Below are 22,902 nucleotides of genomic sequence, written 5' to 3' on the forward strand. Positions count from 1 at the left end.
AGTACAGGTTATACTTAGCATATTAATAAATTATCCTCTGCTAAAACTCCAGACTGATATGGCAGCATTTTGGAGGATTTTTCTTATTTTTTAACCCAAAAGGTAGTATCTTTAGTAAGAGACCAGGAGTGACTATTCACAAAGGAAAATGTACTTCCATTTTCAAATCTTAAATTTCTCACCAGAGAGCCAAGTTTAGCATTTCTTGTGACCACCTATGGCCTACTCCTTAGGAGTTAAACTAAATTTTACCTTTGGAAAAGAAAGCAAAATTTCCAAATGACCTTTCCTGTTGTAAAAACTCAACAAAGTTGTTGTATACACTAGGCTAGGGAGATGTATCTATGTTTACTTCCATATATAACAATCATTTAGAATTAATATATTACTGCCTGTTTGATAAGCCTCTATATCTACTAGACCTGAATATTCTTGAGGGCAGGGGATGGATTTGTTTCCTTTTATACACTTTCTACACCTTTGATGTATGACATGTAGTAGGAGATTTGAAAATGCTTGCTGAAAGAATGAATGGTTGACATTGTAAATAAGATCACTTGGGGCGTCAGAACCTTCCAGAGTGATTCTAGAGCTATTATTTGTGTGTAATATATTGTGAAGGTCATGTTTCAGGAGACAAGGCTGTGAGTAAGTTTACTATGAGAAGAAGTATTATGTATGACCCTCCAGAGAGGACCTAAAAAATGTTTATGGGATGGCCAGAGCATCTGGGGTTGGTGAGAAGCTGATTCCTGCTTGTGAATCCATTCAGTCCATACATTCCGTGGCCTCCTTCCACTTCCCCACCCAGTTCTGGAGCCAACTTTGAAATAATGGCACCTGTGCTCAGGTCCACAGCTGCCCTGCTGTATCTGGGTCAGGAGGAAAGGGAAGTCAGCCAACATCTCATCCTCCTCCTCCCCTCAAGGGAGGTCAGAGGTTATTGGCTGTAGCACAAAGATTCAGCATTTCCTGTTTCAGAGCTAAAGGTGGTGCAAGTACCTTCCTAAGCTATCTGTACTACCCCCCACCCCCTCCCTTCCTTCACTTTAGTTTTTAGTTGAGAAACTAAACCTACCTTCCATCTAGAAGATCATGACCCCAAGCATATAGAATTGACCCTTGGATGGCAAGCAAAGTCCTATTAATTTACCCCCCAAATCAGATGGCCAAGCAGGTCCCCGGGTTCTTCTCAGCACATGAAGAAACCAAAATCATGACTTTCTGATCTGACAACTCAAACTCAGTCATGAATATATATTGACTCTACCTCTAACAACTGTAGTGAATGTGACAAACATGTTTCAAGACAGAGCCAGGGAGGTGATATTACACACACCAACCTCCAGGTCCATGCCCTCCCCTACTGCATTTTTCCTGACAGAACCCCACTTTGTTTGGCTGCCAATTCTCTGCACTCTGATGTCCTTCAGGTTCTCAGTCTCCAGAGGGAAGGTCAAGCAGCTGGTTTAGAGAGAAGGCTGAAGAGAAGGCAACCAGGTGACTTGAGGGGAAGATCTCCTCACTTCCAGGAGAGATCTGCAGGAAGAGATAGTCTTTTCGTCTGTTGTACTTGTCTTATTCACATGAGATGCCAGAACTGAAATGGCCACTGAATTCATCAATTAAATTAATTAATTAAACCAAGGCAGTCCACCCTCTTTTTTAATATGTGATTTTATTTTTTTAAAGATATTTTTATTTGTGCGTAGAAGAGCTGGGGTACAGGCCAGAGGGGTGTGTGTGGGGGTTGTGTGTGAGAGGACTCACTAGAGACAGAGTGGGGAACAGAACAGGCAGACTGACTGAAATACACTGCTGGGGGGAGCAGCAGGCGAGACAGGAGAGGTCTGCTGCACCATGTGGGTATCTTCCTGGCGGGCCGGGGATCCAATTCATGCTGCAGAGGCTGTGGATTGCTTCATAGTGTGATGCTTTAACCTCTTGCGCCTCCAGGAAGGGCCCTTTAATATGTGATTTTAAGCTTAATTTTTTTAAATTTTTATTTATTTTTTTGTGGGACCCTCGCTGGTGGCCGGGGATCGAACTGGCACTGCAGAGGCTGCGGGCAGCCTCGCAACCCAGTGCTCAACCGCTGCGCCACCAGGGGAGGCCCTTAAGCTTCATTTTTGATTAGTGATTAGTGACTTTCTTTTTTTGTAGGCAAAGGGATCCAATGCTTTAGGTAAGGATCAGAGCATAAGAAAAATATATAAAAAGAGCGCCTTTGTCAGTGTTTGTTTGTGTTTTTAATCACACTCTTCTAGCAGGAAGAGTTCATTCCTTTTTGGAGTTAACAATACAAAGCTTCAGAAGCACATGGAGTTCATGATTATCTCCACAGTCTCTATAGAGTCTCACGTTTAGCTCTAGTCTCAATGGACACATTTTGTTTTTCAGAAAGGAAAAGCATAAATAAATATTAAAAGTGACAGACTTCCTTTATATTTCTAGCTTACTTTTATGGTTTATAAGATCAAAATGGTTGGAATCTGTTTTCAAGTCTTCTTTTGCTTATTGCTCCTCTTAGTTCATTTGGGAGCAGAAAGGCAAGGTGAATATTGAGGGTTAGGGTAAATGAAACAATTACTGAAAACAGGTCTTGATTCAGAGATACATTCATGGTAGGACTTTATCACCTCCTCAACCTTCAGATACTTTTCAGTTGTTATATAAATTTTCCCGAGTTATGCAGAGTTCCCCCTATGCCATAATATATACCATCTTTAAATTCCTGAGGAGAGATTTCTCCTCAAAAGTAAACTTCAGTGAGTAGTAGAAATGTATTTTATAAGTACTTATATATGGCATAAAATGTTGCAGCAGGGAAACTGTTCAGAGTAATAACTTATACAGAATAAAATTGTGGTAGGACCAGCGAAATTCTTTATTTCAGTTCCCTTTGATACTGATGAATTATCTTTACTATATACAGGTATTACTTTTATAGTACAAAGTTGAGGTGGGGAGACAAAAAGATATTATTGCTGCTAACATATCTTCACATTGTCTATAAAGTAAAGAATAATGTTTTTGAAAGATGTAACACCATAGAGTTCTCCAAATTATGCTCATAGATAACACTCCTGCTGATATTACCATATTGATTTAAGCCTCCCTGGACCTCTAACCTGTTAGTGCTCTACTGTGTTATCTTTAGTCACTGTGGAAATCCCAAAAAAGCTTCTATTTCTTCTGTGAAATGTTAGACTTGGGTTGTTCCTTTTCCATCTCATTTGCATTCTTTATGCAAAGCCTTTATCCTGCTCCAGTATCTTTATCCAGACTCATTTAAACACTTAAGAACTATATCAACCTTTGTATCAGTTACAATGCTCAGTTGCAGATACAGAAAACACTCAGCTCAAAATGGAGTAAAGAATGGGGCTTTTATAGCATAACAAGACTGCAGGACTGGTCTAGGATTGGTTGATTCAGCTACTCAACAATATATTTGAAAATTTGTGTTACTCTCATATTTCTGCCTGCTTTCTCCTCCATCTGTTATCCTTTGATTACTAATGCCATTCACGGTCATAAGATGACTGTGAATTGATCACATGCAGTGTGACACTGGTCTAAAGGAAGAAGAACTATTTCCTTCTGTAAACTTTCTTTTTAAGGGAAAGATCTTGGCCCAATTCCTGCATCAGGTGGTCCTTGCATTTCACTGGCTAGAATTTTACCAGATAAGTAGGGCAAAGTACAAATACTTTAGAGGATCAGGGAGACCTAAATCGATGTGTTAATATTAGAAAGAGAAATATGTTGAACACTTGCCTAAATCAAGTCCTGGCAGGGGAATGGGCCAGAAGAATTAACCCCATCGTGACTGACTATCAGAGCTAGAAGCGTCTTCCTCTGAGGCACATATAGGATGGGTATCTGAACAAAATCAGGGTTATCAGCAAAGAAAATGGGGGAGGGGAAGAGACACTGGCAATTCTGATAAAGTGATTAGGGGTAGGTAGCCCCAGAGTTTGCTGGAACACTTATTTCCATTCCTTTTAAATCTAATAAATGACAATTATATTTCCTTAAAAGAAAAAATTTCCTAGGAACAATTCAGTTCCATTTTCCCGGTAGCTTAGATTCCTTCTCCAATTGGAATTCAATTCCCTCTTTAGTTCAATGTTCAGGAAATCTACAAATTTCTTTTTCTTTAATTCCCCTAAGAACAATGATGGTAGAACATAATATGAAATTAGATTGCTTTCATGCTGAAATCTGTCTAGCTAGCTACTTATCTACCTATTTATCTCTAATTTGTTTTCTGTATAGTTTAAAATAAATCTGTTAGCCGCATGGTGAAGTCATCAAGTTTAACTTATAAATGTATTATGAGTGCCAAATTATCTGTATTCCTGTGTAGGTTTTGAAGAATGATTCAATATTTTGACTGAATGGAAATATACATCAAGAAATTACCTTTGGGGCCTCCCCGGTGGCGCAGCGGTTGAGCGCTGGGTTCCGAAGCTGCCCGCAGCCTCTGCGGCGCCAGTTCGATCCCTGGCTGCTCCCCGGCCACCGGAGGAGGGTCCCACATGGCACGCAGACCTCTCCTGCCGCCCGCTGCTCCCCTCAGCAGTGTGCTTCGGTCCTTCTGCCTGCTCTGCTCCCCGCTCTGGCTCTGGTGAATTCTCTCACCCTCCCGCGCTTCTGACTGTACCGGGTGCTTGTATAAATAAATAAATAAATATTAAAAGGAAAAAAAAGAGATGGCGAGCATTTAAAAAAAAAAAAAAAAGAAATTACCTTTGGATTTCTTGAGTTCTCAAGGTTCTGAAACACTGATACGTTGACATAACTGTGTCTCCACTCTTCACAGAGCTCCCGAAGCACCGGATGACAGCAACGTGACTGGAGAATCTCAGTTTACATCACTCTGTGGGGAATCCCAGAACTTTCACAACACCAATGATATGCCTGGTCCTTTACCTACAGAGTCTGGAATCTTCAAAAAGGTAATATTTCATTTCTAGTACTTGACTTCCGGGAAAAAACACTTTCATGAACTGAACAACATAAGATAACCCCCCGCCTGACAGAAAAACACTTGAAAAGAATGTAGGTGGGCCAAAAATGCATTATGTATCAAAGCACCGTGATAATGAATAATGAGGCTCAAGGGATGAATCTTTGCTCTTTGCTGCCTCCAGATGGTCTTCCTCATTGTCATGGGTACTTTACGCTGAATTTGTTCTTTTTTACATAGATTGTATTTTAACTCAAAGGTATACAAAGGAATAAGGCATCAATATTAGAAATTAGTTCTTTGTCATAAAAAGCATTTATACTGCTTCCTACTGTATTTAGAGTTGTAATTGTGGTATCAGTAGTTACTTCTTAATATCTACATGTTTGCACAGAAATTTCTGACAATTATATTTCCTTAAAGAAAAACTTTCCCAAAGGTTGTAGATTGAGAAGTATATGCATGTTAAATGATTTACTCATAAAAAGACACAGATGAAGTGGGACCCAGCGCAGGAGAGGAGCCCACAGGAGAAGGGCCAGAACTCCAGGAGGGAGCAAGTGGAGGGAGAGAGTCGTTCTGGTTACGCTGACTTCAAGTGTCACTTGAAATGGGGTCAGCCAGACACCGCCTGTACTCACTAGCTGCTCCACACCCTCTGCCTCAGTCAAATACCCACAACAGGAAGAACTGGCTCTGGGGTCCACTTCTGGATCTGCTGTTACCTCTCTCCCAGCCCTGTCTACACCTCTCTCCCAACTCCTGCATCCCTGCTTCTTACTTCCGCCCTCTTGGGCTCTCCTCTCTTGATCTTTCTCATCTATGTGTCCAACCAGAGCTGGGAAAAAGGAAAAGGCAGTGCAACAGACTCCCCACTGATGTCTTTTCAGCCCATGGCTGAGTGGAGTTAACCAGACAGTCCTCAGAAGAACTATACAGAAAACTTTGTTCACCCACACTACCACCTGGCCAATGTGACTGGGAAACAAAAATTGACTCCACTTAGATTCTGGGTAGTTCCTACCTACAGTGAGTAACAGGATACCAGGGCACCTCCCACCCCTTCCAAATACCCTTCTCTTAGTCCACTCTCCCAGATTCCCATAACTTCCTGTGAGATTCAGCAGGTTTAGGAGACAATTATATCAGGAACACCCTTGGCATCTTTCCCAGGCAGAAGGCCTTAAATTCTTAAGAACACTGAGTTGATCTTATTGCTGAGCGATGAGATCCTCTACCTGCCATGCATGGATCAGATAGTGACATCAGGTATTTGAAAAGAGAAACTTGCTTAATTTTTTAATCCATTGCCGAGGAAGTAGGAAATCAACTCAAATCTACTTTGATGCTTAAGAAAGGAAAAGAGGTCATGAAGGTTTTGGGGAACCAGGTTTGAGAACAAAGGAGTTAAATTTTATTGTCTGAAAAAAGCAGGCTAGGGGAAAGAAATGTGGACTTATCTGAAGCTCATCGGTTAGTCATAGGGCGCTTCACACATGAAGTTTGAAGAGGCTTTTTCTTTTGAGTTTCTGCTGGTGGGCCCCTTCCTCTTCTGGGTTCTTGGTCCTGAGCCTCAGCTTATGTTATTGATAAGCTTCCAGCTTTTGCTGATTCTGTAAAAGCAAGTCTCAGAGAGAAAGCTTTTTTCTTTTCATTCTTGTATTTCAGGTACTCAAGGGTTTGAGGCCAATTTAACACCTAGCCTTGGTTGCAATCTAACCCTCAAAGTTGTATCCATTTCTTCAAGCCAGTGTTTAAATTTTTCATTTGCATTAATGTTAAGCAATTTGCTTTTTCCAAAACAACCAGAATTTATTCATTGTATCTGTTGTTTACATACTATGCTATTATATTTGTTTATTTGTTTACCATGCTGTTAAAATTATTTAAAGTTGACAATTCTATATTGAGTCCTTTAATTAAAATAAAACATTTCCTATACCTGCTTGTATAAACGGAAATGTGGACTTATAATTACAAAGCAAGTATTGCCTCTCAACACACATATACATTACTAGAAAGAAAGCACAACTATAAGTCAAAATAGAGTATCACTATGTTTTTAATCTTAGATGGGAAAAGTCACCAGGGATTTTATATTTACATAGACAAAGCAATTTTTCCTTTAAATGTCTTCATAAAATCTTTGCTCAGTTTTAAAGTAGTAGATATGATTATGTAAAATATTTACATTTTTTAAGAAACCATTGTTTTATATGAAAGAAAAACATAAGGAGGTAATCTCTTTAATTGAAGACATATATTATGTGACATATGTGACTAGCATGTTGAATATTCTTTGCATGTAAGAGGATTGATATGGTAGATTATGAAGTGTTTTGTATTTTCACATATATACTTATCTTTATTATGTTATATTTACTGCTTAATTGATTTTGCAAATAAGAATGTCTTAAATCCACCATATTTGCAGGACATGAGGAAGACCCTTTGTTAATTAAAGCATTCCTTTAAAAACAAATAGAAAAATAATACCGAGTGATATATTGCTAATTAAAAATAATATCTTCAAATTGGGCAGTTACCTTAATGAGTATTTCAGTGATTTCTACTATAAAAATCCCCTCAAATTCTAATCGCTTATTTTGATCTAGAACATCATTTGTGACTGAATATAGTAATTATAAATGAAATTATCATAGTTTCAGTCATTCTGGAGCCCATTTCAAACAAGTAAAATGGCATAAGCAGATACAGGTACAGAAATTATTTGATTCATACAAGCAAAAAGCATTGGCTTTAATTGTTTGAATCTTGCCTTCTCAATGATCACTGTGAAGCCTCTCCCATTGTCTATGTGTCTTTCTTAAAAGGAAAAATAAAAACGCCCCAACCCCCCAAAAAATCTCAAATTTTCCTATAGATTACCTATAATCTATGGAGAAGAAGAAATCTTGCCAGATCAGTGTTGTTCCTTCAGAAGTCATTTGTACAGATCTGGATACATGTCAGTGCTTTAACGCCCTGACCTTCAGGAAACATCTGTGACTCCCTAACTTCACTCTGGAGTCTGGGATGCTCTCACATCATCCAAAGCAGGCATGTGTCTTCTTCCTTTCAATTATCTCAGAGATGGTTCCACCATCATTTGGACAGCTTTCTCATTGCTCAATTAATCTCATAATTGTCAAGGTGGAGCATTTCCCAGTTTCCAGCCAGGTTTGTCTAGTTTAGTCAATATGTATAATAAATCAGCTCAACAAGCATTTGTTGAGGTAGCAGAGAAGAAAAAACATTTTCTGACACTTTCATTTCTCAAGTAGCCCAGGTGGTTGAAATTTTAAAGAGGATGTCCCATTTCTTTCCCCACACCCTTTATTTCTTCTTATCTACCTTTCTAATTGCCACATAGGACCACTGACTCCCAGCTTTACCCCATTACTTAGACCAAACCAAGTTCATAACATGAAGTACATTATGTACTGCAGATTCCTTCACCCCTACCCCCAGGGACTGCTGTTGTTTCTCCTCCACTGTTGGACTAGCCTGTGATTGAGTACATGAACATCGATCGCTGGGCTCCCACATTTTGTGCCAACTCACCAAGGTTGCTAATATTACTAAAGACAGTCCTAAAATTATCCTGCCTGAAATCAAACCTTCCAAATCCTGAAACCTAAACCCAATCCTAGCCCTGAGACTGAGGCATTTACTAAGACTAGGTCTTCCTTAAAGGACTTACAAACACCATCCATCCACTCTGAAACCACATTCCTCCTACCTAATGGTGCCATCTTAAATAGTCTGTGCCATTTGATATTGTGATTAGAGATGACCGAGCCCTTGAATTACCTTGTCCCAAATCTCTGCTTTGTGATCAGGCAGACCTCAGCATCATTTTACCCCAGCACATCCTGGGCCGCACCCTCTCTACACAGTTGGTCAGATGCCCAACTTAAACTCATCTCTCACTCCTTTCCATACTTTCTGCATGCAGCAGTCTCTCTAAGCTCTGTTAATACTGGTCTAAAAAGCTAAATATACTGTTAGGAAAAAAATTCAAGATAGAGAGCAAAGCAAATAGCTTGTTACATTTTGTGTAAAAAATTAGGGGATTAGAATATATATTATTATTAGAATATATATCTGTAGATGTAATAAGAAAGTATAGAAGGATACATTAAAAATGAATTATTATAATTATTACCTATGATAGAGGTAGGGGGAAATGAATATATAGGGAACATGGGTGGGACGGGGACTTTTTAGTATGTACTTTTTCATATTTTGAATTTTGAGCTATATAGAGGTTTTGCCTATTCAAAAAATTTTCAAGATGGAGGCATGAATAGATATAATTTAAATTATATTATGATTACATTAAATTGAAATGATTTAAGTATACAAGTATAATTTTTTATGAAACTCAGATTTACTATAAACTGTACCAGTCTTGATTGTGCTAAATGAGGGCCTACTGTGGTTCACTTCACAGGCCATTCTACTGCTTTTGCATATACTTTTTCTCATGTCCACAAAACCTCTCCACTTCATCTCTACCTGCAACTTCTACACATCCATTAAGATCCTGCCCAAACAATTCTTTGTGATATATGCCCCCCATAAAGTTTATTTTCCTTTTTGTGCTTCCACTTACCTTGAATGAACTGCAAACTTAGCATTTGCCCTATTGATTTACAGTCTCCTTTTTTACTAGACTAGGAGGCCCTAAGAGTCAGATTGCATTTGGAGGGTTGAAACATTTTTTATAAATTTTGCATGAGTGAAATACTATATATTTGCTGTAAAAAAAAAAAAAAATAGAAAAAGGGCCTCCCCAGTGGCGCAGCGGTTGAGCGCTGGGTTGCGAAGCTGCCCCCAGCCTCTGCAGCTCCGGCCTCTGGGTGAGGGTCCCACATGGCGCGCAGACCTCTCCTGCCGCCCCGTGCTCCCCTCAGCAGTGTATTTCGTCAGTCTGCCTGCTCTGCTCCCCGCTCTGGCTCTGGTGAATTCTCTCACCCTCCCGCGCTTCTGACTGTACCTAGTGCTTGTATAAATAAATACATAAATAAATCTTTTTTTAAAATTAAAAAAATAGAAAAATATGCTGTTGCAAATGTGCAGCATTTCAACTTTAGCATGAGTTTAAATTTTTTTTAAAGATTTTTATTTGTTTATTTATGCATATAAGAGCTGAATGTAGGCAGAGGTGCATGGGGGTGAGAGGATTCACTCTGTATTTGGGGAACAGAACAGGTGGATTGACTGAAATACACTGCTGAGGGGAGCAGTGGGTGAGACAGGAGAGGTCTGCTGCACCATGTGGGTTAGCTCCCTGGCCAGGGATCAAACTTGTGCTGCAGTAGCTGCAGATAGCTTCATAGTGCTGATGCTTAACCCCTGTGCCACCAGGGAGACCCCTGAGTTTAATTTTTATTGAAGCTTTTGGAAGTAGAGCAGGGAAGCTCCCCAAATACATACATGTGTACATACAGACAGGCAGATATATACTACGTGTGGATAATAGAAAGAGAATTGACTGTTCACAGAGATGAATCTGCCCTTCTCCTCCAGCACTTGTACTCTGGGGTTATTCAGGTGCCAAAAAGAATTTTCACCCGACCCCTCTGGGTTTTCCTTGGCCTGGTCGACAATGAAATTAACATCAGACAAATTAATAGGAGGAAAGAACAAATTAAATTACATATGTATGAAGAATCTACATAGATGTAAACTCCAAGTGAAATGGGGTGTAAAGAGGATATTTATCCTGAACTACTGAATGAAAATGAGCTAGGGGCCTGGGTCCTTAAGGTGAGAGGAAGGGGGCTTCACATGATGAAAGGGCCGGATGTTCTATAAACGTGTTTGCCCTGCCTTATAGGTTTCTCCCATAGGAAGGTTATTTCTAGAGATAATCCAAAATATGAGAATTACCCTCAACTCTTCTAGGTAGTTAAGGGAGTGGTGAGTGCCTCGGCTGACCTTAGCTCAAAATAATCCACATGCCATTGTTTTGACTCATCATAAGAAAGCTGGTTCTGGACACCTTGAGGAGCCTCTCCCTCTGTCCTTCAGGTACAAAGATCAAAGTGGAACATAGGCAGGAAATACTTTTTTTTTTTGGTCTCTGAAAAAGCTTGGAATTATTGGGTGCAGCAAGAGCTGCCCTTCCATAGGAGGTGTCACAAATTGAGCATTGTCTAGGCTAGAGACTGTTAATCTCCTAAGCGTGGCATTACAAACAGCAGGATATGGTGTACCAATTGTTTTTTCCCAGAAGCTAAATATCCGGTCAAAAGCTAAATTTCCCATCTTTGGGAAAATCCAGGTTGTCTGTATCTATCTGTGATTTGCATTGGAAGGTATCATGACCACCAAGATATAGTAAGATATAGTTCAATGAATGATTTGTTTTTCTTTCCACCCTGGGTACATGTGTTGCCTTCCTTTGAGGTAGTGACAGTTGGTGGTGTTTCTTTACATGTGTATAAACAAAAATATGCATACATATGTATATGTATGTATCAGTCAGTCTGGTTCCTGTATAAACCTATCTAGATGACTTTGTTGTGGTAGAGTTTAGAGGTTTTTTTAAAGAGTGTGGTAATACGTTTATTATTTTTCCTCTAAGTATTGTATTTGCTTGTTCCAAAATTTTGAATAGTACTAAAAATTAAAACTTTAATTCTCTCTTCACCCTTAAAGGTAAGTAGTTTGGTTGTCAGACTTTTTTCTTATGCATTTGTATGAGTCCATTTATGTTTTTCCTACCCAAAGGGATCCCATCCTACATACAGTTCTCTAACTTCATTTTTGACAAAGTAATATTTGTGGCCATCTTTCCAAGTCAGTATTTATAAATATATCTCTTTGAATTGCTGCATAGTATTTCATATGTATAAAATGATGGATCAATTGTTATATAGTTTATCAATCTTTATTTACGGACATTAAATTGTTCCCACTTTTTCTTTTATAAACAATGTTATTTCTGTTACTAAGGGTTTTTTTGGTTTATATATATATATATATAGGTTTTATATTATAATGTGTGTGTGTGTGTGTGTGTGTTTTGGGATATATATATATCCCACGGAAATACTGGTTTAAAAACCTGTATTTATAATATATATTAGATACATTATAAACCTATATATTAAATATATATTAAAAACCTATATTTATATAATCCTGTATAAATATATATTTCCCCCCAGAAATAGGATTACTGAATCAAATGCATGCATCTTTTTAAAAATGTTATAGTTAATATCAGACTGAATATAAATTTTTTTTAAATCAGCTTATGCTTCCAACCAAAGTGAATTAATTTGCCTGTTACCCTGCCACTGTATGAATGTTGTATGGAGTCAGTCTTTTTCATTTTGGTAATCTGTTGATATCTCATTGTCTAAATTTGCAGTTCTTCAGTTAAGAATGAGGTTGAGCTCTGTTTATTGGCCCTTTATGCTCTGAAGAGTTATCTTTTCATGCTTTTTGTTCATTTTTGCACTGGGTTGTTTATCTTGCTGAAGTATTGTGATAGAGCCGTAATTATTGGTATTCAGAATTGATGAAAGTTGTGTGTTTTCATATGGGACATTTTTGTTTGTTTTGCATTCTCCTCACTATTCTCTTTCCCCTCCCTCTCCTTCCTTTTTAAAATAATTTGTTCTGTCATCCAATCAGGGTTTAAATTAGTTGTGTTTGTTGTGAGGGGAGCTGTGTGGGAGGAACTAAGTAGTGAAAAACTGGAATGCTTCTCTGCCCTCACTAGAGAGTGGGTATCAGAGGAGATGGAAAGCAGGAGTGTGTCTTCTGAAATAATATTTTTGGGCACTCATGCAGTGGAATTATAAAAGGTTATAGAAGAGTAACTGAAATGCTCTTTCCTCTCACTCATGCATTTCTTTCAGTTCCTTTGTTCAAATGAATTTCTTGCACTTACTATTAAAAGTGTTAGATTCAAAACATCAAGGACTGAGAACATTTAAATTACAGCCCTTTGGGAATCTGTTTCTAGCCCTAGCGAAGACAGACCATTTCCTTCAGGAATACCTGGGTGGTGAGCCTCCCAACCAGCTTGCCCTTGTGGCTGTAAGGGATCACTAAGGGTTGTAAAACCCAGGGTAAATATAAAGCTCTATATAAGTGGTAATTACTGTTATTGTTCTTCAACATCCTTAAATTTAAAGCTGAATTCCTACCAACTAATGCAGTCCAGGGGGAAATTAAAGGTCTCGTGACATCATCTCCCTAATAAAGAGGAGTCTGTCTACTGGCCAGTGATGCTCATTTGTTTCCTGAGAACTTCAAGGGAGGATCGTAACATCATTTGGGCTGGAGAGATGAGAAATTTGAGTTTTCACTTCTTTTGAATTGGTGAAGGGTTTTTCCTAAGAGAATATTTATTTTGGTCAAAAATCCCTCCTTGGGGACCCTTCTTTTATCAAGAACAAAAGCCTCTGGCGGCCTTCTGACAACCTTTGGGGCAGTTGGAACCATATCTAGTTGCCTATGTAGCTGTCTCTGGACACTCCACTTCTTTTGCAAAGTTTATTAGTTTCTTGAGAGGAAAATCTGAAGACGGGTTGACTCCAGAACCTCAATGGGGGGTCGAAACTGCTGTGGGTGTGGCTGTGGCAGGTGTAATGGGTGTGCCAACAATCGCAGCAGGAGTGTTGACTCTAGGACCAGATGTCCTGATTCCCGGAACAGATATGAAAATTCCAGAAACAGGCACTATGACCGGGATCTTGAGGTAAGTCCTTGCAGAGGGAACCCCTCTGAGTCAGCTTTGCCCACTGTCTCTAGTAATATTTGAGTATGAGGGACATGATCATGAACCAATATCTATTACTATTATGTAGGGTGTCATTTTAGTTTTGTATATTTGAAGATATCCTGGGCATTATCTTAATATACTCACTTGAATACATTTCCTCCCACTGAGTGCTAAACAGTTTTAGTTTTGTTTTGTCTTTGCAATTGATTAGAGCTTAACTAGCAAAGCAAATGTTGGTGAAGGTGGTTCCTACTAGACAGTGTTTTTTAAGACTTAGTCTGTTCTACTCTGGGCTTTTCCGAATTGCTAATGATGGGAAAGGCCAAGCTATTTTATATTCTCTCCAAAAGTCACTTTCTTTTATGCTGAGGACTCATTGCAGTATCCCAAGTTCTCATTTGATTTTTTTTTAAAGATTTATTTATTTATGCATACAAGAGCTGGGGTACAGGCCAGAGGTGTGGGGGGGTGAAAGGATTCACCAGAGACAGAGTGGAGAACAGAACAGGCAGATTGACTGAAACACACTGCTGAGGGGAGCAGCGGGTGAGACAGGAGAGGTCTGCTGCGCCATGTGGGTTGCTCCCTGGTCGGCAGAGGATCGAACTCGTGCTGCAGGGGCTGAGGATTGCTTCATAGTGCGGTGCTTATAACCCTTGTGCCACCAGGGAGGCCTGTTCTTATTTGATTTAAATGTTAATAAATCGCATAAAAGAGACCTTGATAGCAGAATTATTAGTCAAAGATTCTGAATAAACAGCTAAGAATGACTTTTTGTCTACCTTTTTGTGATTTAACAGCAGATGTTGTCTTAAGTTTGAGAGGTGAATCAACGTCTTTTTTTTTTTTTAAGATTTATTTATTTATTTATACAAGCACTGGGTACAGTCAGAAGTGTGGGAGGGTGAGAGAATTCACCAGAGCCAGAGCGGGGAACAGAGCAGGCAGACTGACGAAATACACTGCTGAGGGGAGCAGGGGGCGGCAGGAGAGGTCTGCGCGCCATGTGGGACCCTCCCCAGAGGCCGGGGATCAAATCGGCACTGCAGAGGCGTGGGCAGCTTTGCAGCCCAGCGCTCAACCACTGCACTACCAGGGGAGGCCCTGAATCAAGGTCTTAACCCCCGTGGTTACTCATTATCCCCAGTCCTTGTTTGCGAAAGCCAGTGTGTTGTTTTAGTGTTAAATCTTTTGTGGAGTGGCCCTCACCACCAGCCAGAACTCACCTTTGATGCTTATCCATTGGTCCTCTCTCTACCTGTAATATTATACATTTGTTTTGTTTTGTGCATGTGGGCTTTAAAGCTGTTGGAAAGGAATGTGTAGAATGTATATGTCAGGTGGGTTTTGTAATGTGTTCTAGGAAGAGCATGCTCTGTATACTTCTGATCTATTATTTTTCATCAGGATACTGATTAGAGTATAACCCATAATTTAACAAAATAGGCAATAGATTTTAAAATATGTGTATGTTACAGACACACACACACACACACACACACACACACTTTTGAAGAACATCTAAGTGCTAAGTAAGTGTTGAAAGCCAAACAAAACCTTTGAAGTTGGCAGTTTGCTGACCACACAGATGGACTCTTTTAGTTGTTTCTTGTATTTGAAACTAGAGGGAAGGGCTTAGTATTTTAATTATTCTATATTTATTCCCGTGACTATTGATTTTGCTGTCATTTCTTCTTAGATTTTTCTCTGTCATTGTACCTGATGATTTTCTCTTTTGGAAACTTTAATCAAATACCATCTATAATGAGATTTAAAAAAAAAAAAGACCCACCATGCATAGATTTGTGTCCTTTGCTAATTATTAGTTAATTATCAGCTACCCAGGGGTATTTTTAATGAGTTCCAACCAGCAATGGAATAAAATGCCAAGAGGACTACGAGAGAAAACTAAAATTTGTGACTGGAAGACAAACAGGTGACACTAACTTAAATGCTTGCAGCCTGACTGATTATGACAAATGCAATTTAAATAAACCTCTCCAAGACACCTGATCTCAGGAAACATTGGACCATCTGGCCTAATTTCCTGTTGGCCATCACTGAAGATCTTAGAAACCTGAACATTAACATGTCACCAAGAACCATAAATAATGACATATTTTCCATTTTATTTTATTTTATTAGAATCTCAACATGAAAATTAAGCAACTTAGAAAATGAGGGAAGTAGGAACTGTTTTTGTCACTGCTGCTAAAACTCCTAATTTCAGGCATCTCTCTGTTGGTGATGGCATCGTTCAAACCAGATACATGATTTTGCCTTTGGATTCTCTCATAACTTCTGCTTAAAATAAGTAAAAGGAATATCAAAATGCTTTAAGAATTAATGAGGCTAGCAATAAAGTGATGTCCCATCATAATGCACATGTTAGTGCAAAATATTGAATTGTTTCAGGTATTTTATGAAATACTATATATATTATAACAAAGATAAATGTCCTTTCAGAACTGCTTTTCTTGGTGTTCCTATTAATTTTAAAGCAACAATAATCCATACTAGCTTTAATAATATAATACATATGCATAACTGCAAAAAATATATACTTAATCAACCATCTAGTCATCTTTAAAACTCTGATTAAATGTTACCTCATTGGTGAAATTTCCAGTTGGTATTTTCTGATACCTCTCATGTGCTCATGGAATTTTATTATGTCCCAAGAAATTTTTCCATATTATTATTATTCAGAAATTATAGCTTTTCTCAATAGACTTCTCTAGGATATTCACATCTTATACCGGATGCAGTGCCTGGCATAGAAGACACTCAATACATGTCATTGCAATGTGTAAAACAATTACAAAGCACTGAATGTAACCAAAAGACCAGAGCTCTGATTGAAGCTCTTCTTTAGACTATCGGTGTTATCCTCCCTGGTCATCAGCTTTCATATTTGTTAATGAGGGGAAGAGAGCCCATTTGATAGTATCCCTGTAGAGCCCTAGGACTCCGCTTAGGGACCTGGGAGGCTACAGCAGCAATAAAGGAATGAATGCAAAACTGGATGGGAGAGCTTGAAAGCTTCTTGCCACGTCTTCATTTGAGACACTCACCTTGTATTTGTTTTCTACACATGGCAGAATTCATGTACAGCTTTTTAAAAATAAAGTGATTTACTGGGCCTCCCTGGTGGCACAAGGGGTTAAGCACAGCACTCTGACCCTATCTGCAGCCTCTGCAGCATGCGTTCGATCCCTGGCCATCCAGGGAGCTGCCCATATGGTGCAGCAGACCTCTCCTGTCTTGCCCTCTGCTCCCCTCAGCAGTGTATTTCAGTAGATCCTCCTGTTCTGCTCCCTGCTCTGTCTCTGGTGAGTCCTCTCACTCCCCTCCCCGCACCTCTGGCCTGTACCCCAGTTCTTGTATGCGTAAATAAATGATTCTTTAAAAAAATAAAATGATTTACTGCTGAAAAAAATCACGACAACAACTAGGCTAGGTTATATACAATGTTATTTCACTTGTAATATCTGTAATTTTATCTAACCCTTTTATGAGTTCATCTCATCATCTTGTCTTTTAAAAGAAACTTTATTGCACTGTTCTCATGAACTCATTAGTACATGTTCCTATCCCCAACACAGGTCTTCACTTCTTAATTTTTACCTAACAAACTCATCTATTACATTTTGTATTTATTCTTTAAAATACGAATAAGATGCTTGTCCCTTCTGAATTTTCTTTAGTTTGCAGAATCACTCCTCAATTGAATGAATTATTTAGAAGTTTGTTTACATTCCATTTGAACATTAGCAACCTAGTTTAATCTGTTAGTCTGATGAGGATATTCTTTTTTTTTTTCACCAGTTTTATTGGTTATAACTAATATACAACATTTTAAGTAGAAAGTATACAATATGTAGATTTATGTGGTGAGGGTATTCTTGGTCACTTCTTTTTAGGCATTTATAAAGTCACTGAATACAATGCTATTCAAATTGGAATCATTGGGAAAGGCAGTTGAATAAAATCCTGACCTTCCTGTGTTGCTAGCTGACCTAGCAATGAGTCGTCTTCTCTATTTTCATCTTTTTGAAAAGTAGCATTTGAAATAGCAAATATTTTTGAGTTTGTGAGTAAATGTTCATGTCATCCAAAATACTAAACAGAGCATCACATCTATTTACAACATATAAAGATTAATGAAGGAATTAGTAAGTACATTATAGGAGAAATGGAAAGACGTTCTAGAAAGTCAAAATGTACTAAATAAAAGAAGGGAGTTAAACCCGTGCACTCACCATTCATTCAAAACTTATTAAGTCCCTGGTGTTTGCAGGATTAATTGTGACATTCTGCCAGTGGTCCTGTGCTCCTGTGTTTGCTATGCATTTATTCAGTTTGTGCTGTTAATGAGATACCTTGGGAGTTTCTCCTTTCAGTAGAAACGGAAGGAAATAAAAACGGAATTATTGACTGACTCAGTCACACGAATTTCTTACAACTTAGCCTGAACCAAGAAATGGCAAATAATTTTAAGATTAAAAAAAAAAAAGATACAGTTAGTTGTTACTTTGATACTGTATTGTTCTGTTTTATTATTCTAAGAGGCCTCGTCAGAATCAACCCATTGAGCAACTAAGAAGATAATTTAACCAATATAGAGTGGGTTTGATTACAGAGGATGGTACAAAAAGGAACTTAAGAAGTAGAATGTTTTTTAGGAATAAGTGTGGAGTGGAGACCAATTTTTAAAAGTAGACAGAGAAATCATTGTAAGATCTCCCACAGAATGTGTGATGAATGACATATTTCAGCAGTAGTGGCACTGATATTCCTGGTATGATGGAAAGGTTGGGTATAGAAAAATAAAAAGCTGTGCATACAGTTAGGAATTGGAAACTGCCCAAGTAGCAGTTAAAATGGTATGAACTTGTATTAAGGCGGAGGCTGCTGGATCGGCCGCAGTCAAGAGACCTGATGATAAATTGTAGGTAGGAGCAAAAGCAGAGGAGATGAAAAAATTTTAAGGGTTTTGCTTCAAGAGAATAGAAAAATGGTGTTCTTGGTGAAATGAAATCCTGAAGAATTTCATTCTTCATTCAGGGAGCCTGCTGGCAAAGGAAACTGATTTGTTCTTTTTCCTTTTTCCTGGCTTTGAGGTGTTAACTTGAGAACTAGGTAGAAAATGTTAGACTAACAGCGAGCAATATGTTCAATTTGGACTATTATCAGAACAAATTAGAAGTTGAAATTTTCAAAGTTTTTCTTTACTTTCTTTACTGTCCCTCTCTTCTTTCCTCCTCTCCCTTCCTCCCTTGTTCCCTGTCTTCCTTCCGTTTTTCTTTCTTTCCCTTTTTTGGTAAGTTAGCCTCTAAACTTATTTGGCAGTAAAATCTGACCTGAACTCTTATGAGGCAATTTATTTGTTTTCCCCTTGTTGTGAATTGTCCTATATATTTTTGCTGCAAATATTAGTGTTTTATGGTATATGCAATATTACCTTTCCAAAAATCTAAAAATTCTTGCTTTTAAAATACTTTTGACCCCAGTGGGCTTTTCACAAGGGATTGTGGGTCTGTAGTAAGTTTCGAGAAAGTATGCTAGTATAGGAAATTTAGAGAATCACTCATAAGTGGGAGTCATCTGTAAGTGTAAGTAAATGAGAGACTTATAACAAATGGTTAAACTGAAGAGAGACATAATAGTTCATATAAGCAGAAAGTAAAAGAGGAAATTTTAGGGTAAGGTAAATTGAAGAAGATAGTAGATTATTATTACTCCTTTAGCAAAAAAAAAAAAAAAAAAAGTAGACATGCTTGAATTAGTACAGTTCTGAAAGGAGGGAGCCGGTGCTTGTCCACAGGTTGAAGTACAGGCAAAGACCACAAGGGGGACAGCTGCTGTCAAAGGGGTAGCAGCACAAAGGAAGGGCTGTTCATCACAACAGAGCAAACTAGGTGGTTTTAGAAGCCCGAAAAGGAAGAAAAGAGAAGGGAAGAGATTAAAAATGCTTCAGAATGAGAGAGTCACTTGGGAGGTGCAATCCTCTGTGCAGTAGACCTTGAGCACCCTTGGGCTATAGTTTTGGGGACCAGGAGAGGCTCTTCTCTAAGAGGTATCAGGATATGAAAACATTACAAGAAGACATTCACCCGGAGAGTTTCACTTTTCTTTGTAGAGAAAGAAATAACATTACAACCAGTAAAGGGGGTCTGAGGGAAAATTCATTGAGAAGAGTGTGGTTTTGGAGAAATCACTGACAAAAGTGTGCTAGGAGGTCAACAAGAAATGGCTGGCTGGTAGAGGGCAGGGTGAGTTAAACACCACTAATCTGCACTCCAGAAATGTGAAAAATACTTTTGTCTTGGCTTTCTTGTTATTCAGGACAATTTAAAATTTCCCAATCCACAAAAAATCACATATCGTTTTACTTCCCTAGTATACATGTAGATGTGGTATCTGAATTAACATATGCAAAATGGTCATTTGCCATTAGTTTTCCCAGTAATGTGCAGGTAGTTCTCCCAAGACTCTCTATAAACATCACTGCCACATTAAATCATCTCCTTGTTGGATTCCCTGCCCATTTTTTTTAGACTCTTACTCCTTACAGGTCTCTCTGCATACTTACTGGACTGACTGCTTCTTGTCCTTCACAGCTTACATGTCACCTCTGCAGAGGTGACTGACAAGCCAGTCAGTCACAATCACCTCAACATTCATGAATTATCTGCACAGAACATACTCGTATATATGCACCTGCATATTTCTTTGCTTGTTTATTGTATCTTCCTCCAGTACAATGTATACTCCACGAAGCAGAGGTTTTCTCTTGTTTGTTGCTATATTCCAATTCCTACCACAGAGTCTGGCAAATACTAGGTACACAGTAAATGTTTGTTGAATGAATGCATAAATGTTTGTCTATACCTAGTCAACTAAATTACTTTATTTCTCAGTCACTACTTAATATTTACTGATTTTTTAGCAATTCGCTCAGTATTTTTAATTTGACGATTTCCTATTTTCAGTTTGACATTGTACATGTAGCACATTGCTTCCATTTTCTACAGTTTTGTAACTGATGGGATTAGCCATCCCTTGCAATGTTTTCTAGCCAGCTGAGTCCAAAACCTGTTTTGTTCCCTTGTACTACAAGCTTTCCATCCAGGGCCCTAATGGCATTAAAGAAAAAAAAAAAAACATAGACTCTTTCATTGTTGCAACCTTACGTAACAGAAAGTCAATATTTTTTTGTCAGAGACTTTGGCAACTATCCTCAAGGCCCATGGAGGCTACCCACAGAGAGATTTTAAGCTATCCCTTGAACTGGTGTGGGGGGCAACTGGTGTGGGTTGGGGAGCAGCACCTCTCTTCAGGCTACAAACCCAAGTCCTAAACTTTTGCCCAGGGACTGGGAACTCCTTTTTGGTCCCCAAGTTGTTGGTATAATCACTCCTCTCCAGTCTGGCCGAAATCATACTGGAAAACACAGCCCTCTGCAACACACATGTAGAAAAATTGAACGGATTGAAAGTCAGTCAGAGGAAAGAAGTTATATAAGAAATAGAACTAAAATAATTCTGCACTATTAAAAGAATGAATAGGAAAACAAAAAGCAAGCATATATTCAGAAAAATGAAATAGGTCTTTGACCACCTTTCTCACAGTGATTGACATAGTTTTGCTGGGCTCTCACACAGTGTAATTAATATGTGTCACTTCTGAAGGGACATATTTCCTTCCTGAACCATGAAGCCTTTTTATTTTTAGCACTGTGCAATCATTAATTAGCTCAGATGTTGAGTCCTTGAGTTGGTATCATTATCTCTGCTTTGCAAACAAGGAAAAGCAGTGAGTTGCTGAGCTCAATGATGGACCCTGGAATTCCTGACTCTCAGTCTGACCTTGGGTTTCCTGCACTGTGGAATCAATATATTGTATTACTGAAGACAGTCAAATGAAGATAATCCAATGTATGTTGTTCTTGCAGTATTTCAGCCCCACCTTGTGGTTTTATACATGAAAGAGAACAGCTCTCTGCTTGATGTGGTTGGGGGCTGGAGGAGAAGGACCATATGGAAGCAGGGAGTATGGCATGGGCAATTGGAAGAGAGGTGTATATGATTTCTGGTCTTTAGGTAGAAGTTATCTGAACTGAACTTCTTGAGGCTGTCTCTTAAGTCTGAAGGATATTTTGGTCTTCAGGGAGCAAGACTGAACTTGCAACTTGCCTTCCCCTTTCAGAATATTATTGGTAAATCCTTTAAGCAAAGAGCAAACAAATCTTGTCCTTAAAGGAAGTATCCCAGCACCCAGGACTAGCAGAACAAAGAGCCATGTAAACAGAGAGAACACCTGTATACCAACATGTGTGTCTCCTTTGCAGGCATTTCATTGGCACCCGCCTGGTTTGCTGATGAGTAATGCTGACCTGGTTTATGCTATTAATATTTCCACAGGATCATATCTATTTTAGTCTTCTTTATAAATTTTAAATAAGCCCAGAAGAAACCTTTCTGCACCAGATGGGTAAAGATGTGCTTAGGGGTTAGCTTCTGGAACATCACACCCCAAAAAGGATCCTCTTAAGAGAGTGTTTGGCTTGATCTCTTGATTGCAAGTTACTCTTCCAAAGAGGGATGTAGCATTAACAGCTGGTAAAAAGTGCGGTGTGGGTCAACCTGGAAGGTAAGAGGCAGATCCTGGGCTATTAAGCTCCCCAGTCTTCTCCCCTTCCCCAAATGTGTTTTAACCCTATTAAGGTGCACTCAAAAACTTTTTTAAAGTCCTGCTTATTTGCATGCCATAGACAAAAATTATAAACAAAGATATATAATAGAATTGGAAAAATAAAAGAATCTTTCACCTTCTATCTATTATATTTCGTTTGATTTAGGAAGAGATGTTTAATAATAACCATTGAAACATTTCTTTCAACAGATTGGGCTGTCCAATAAAAAGTTCACAGATTCAGACTATTTTAAAGAAAAACATATTTACTCTGAAGAGTAGGCATAGCAGCATGATGTTTGCTTCTCTTTTGTAGAAAGAGAAAAAGATCATATTGTTCAATGAAAAAAATTGCAAATTTAAGCTGGTACTTGTTTTACATCGTTAATTTGAAAAAAAAAAATACTTCATGTAGTATTTTTCCCTCTCAGAGTTATTAGAGTAGGAAATGATTTTGTTGAATTATTTTAAAAAGTTATTA

General features: G+C 38.5%; 1 protein-coding gene across 1 annotated transcript in view; it reads left to right on the top strand.

Moving 5' to 3' along the window:
* The window catches only part of LOC119251497 (translation initiation factor IF-2-like), a 60,205-nt gene that overhangs the window by 1,414 nt on the left and 35,889 nt on the right, over positions 1-22,902 (top strand). The window contains exons 2-4 of the mRNA XM_054698158.1: positions 1,434-1,500; positions 4,829-4,964; positions 13,495-13,700. Coding sequence (XP_054554133.1) covers positions 1,434-1,500; positions 4,829-4,964; positions 13,495-13,700 — 409 coding nt within the window. The remainder of the gene's footprint in view (positions 1-1,433; positions 1,501-4,828; positions 4,965-13,494; positions 13,701-22,902) is intronic.

Source organism: Talpa occidentalis, unplaced genomic scaffold (assembly GCF_014898055.3).
Source record: "Talpa occidentalis isolate TD23 unplaced genomic scaffold, MPIMG_talOcc4v2.1 talOcc4.2, whole genome shotgun sequence".
Taxonomy (NCBI): Eukaryota; Metazoa; Chordata; class Mammalia; order Eulipotyphla; family Talpidae; genus Talpa; species Talpa occidentalis.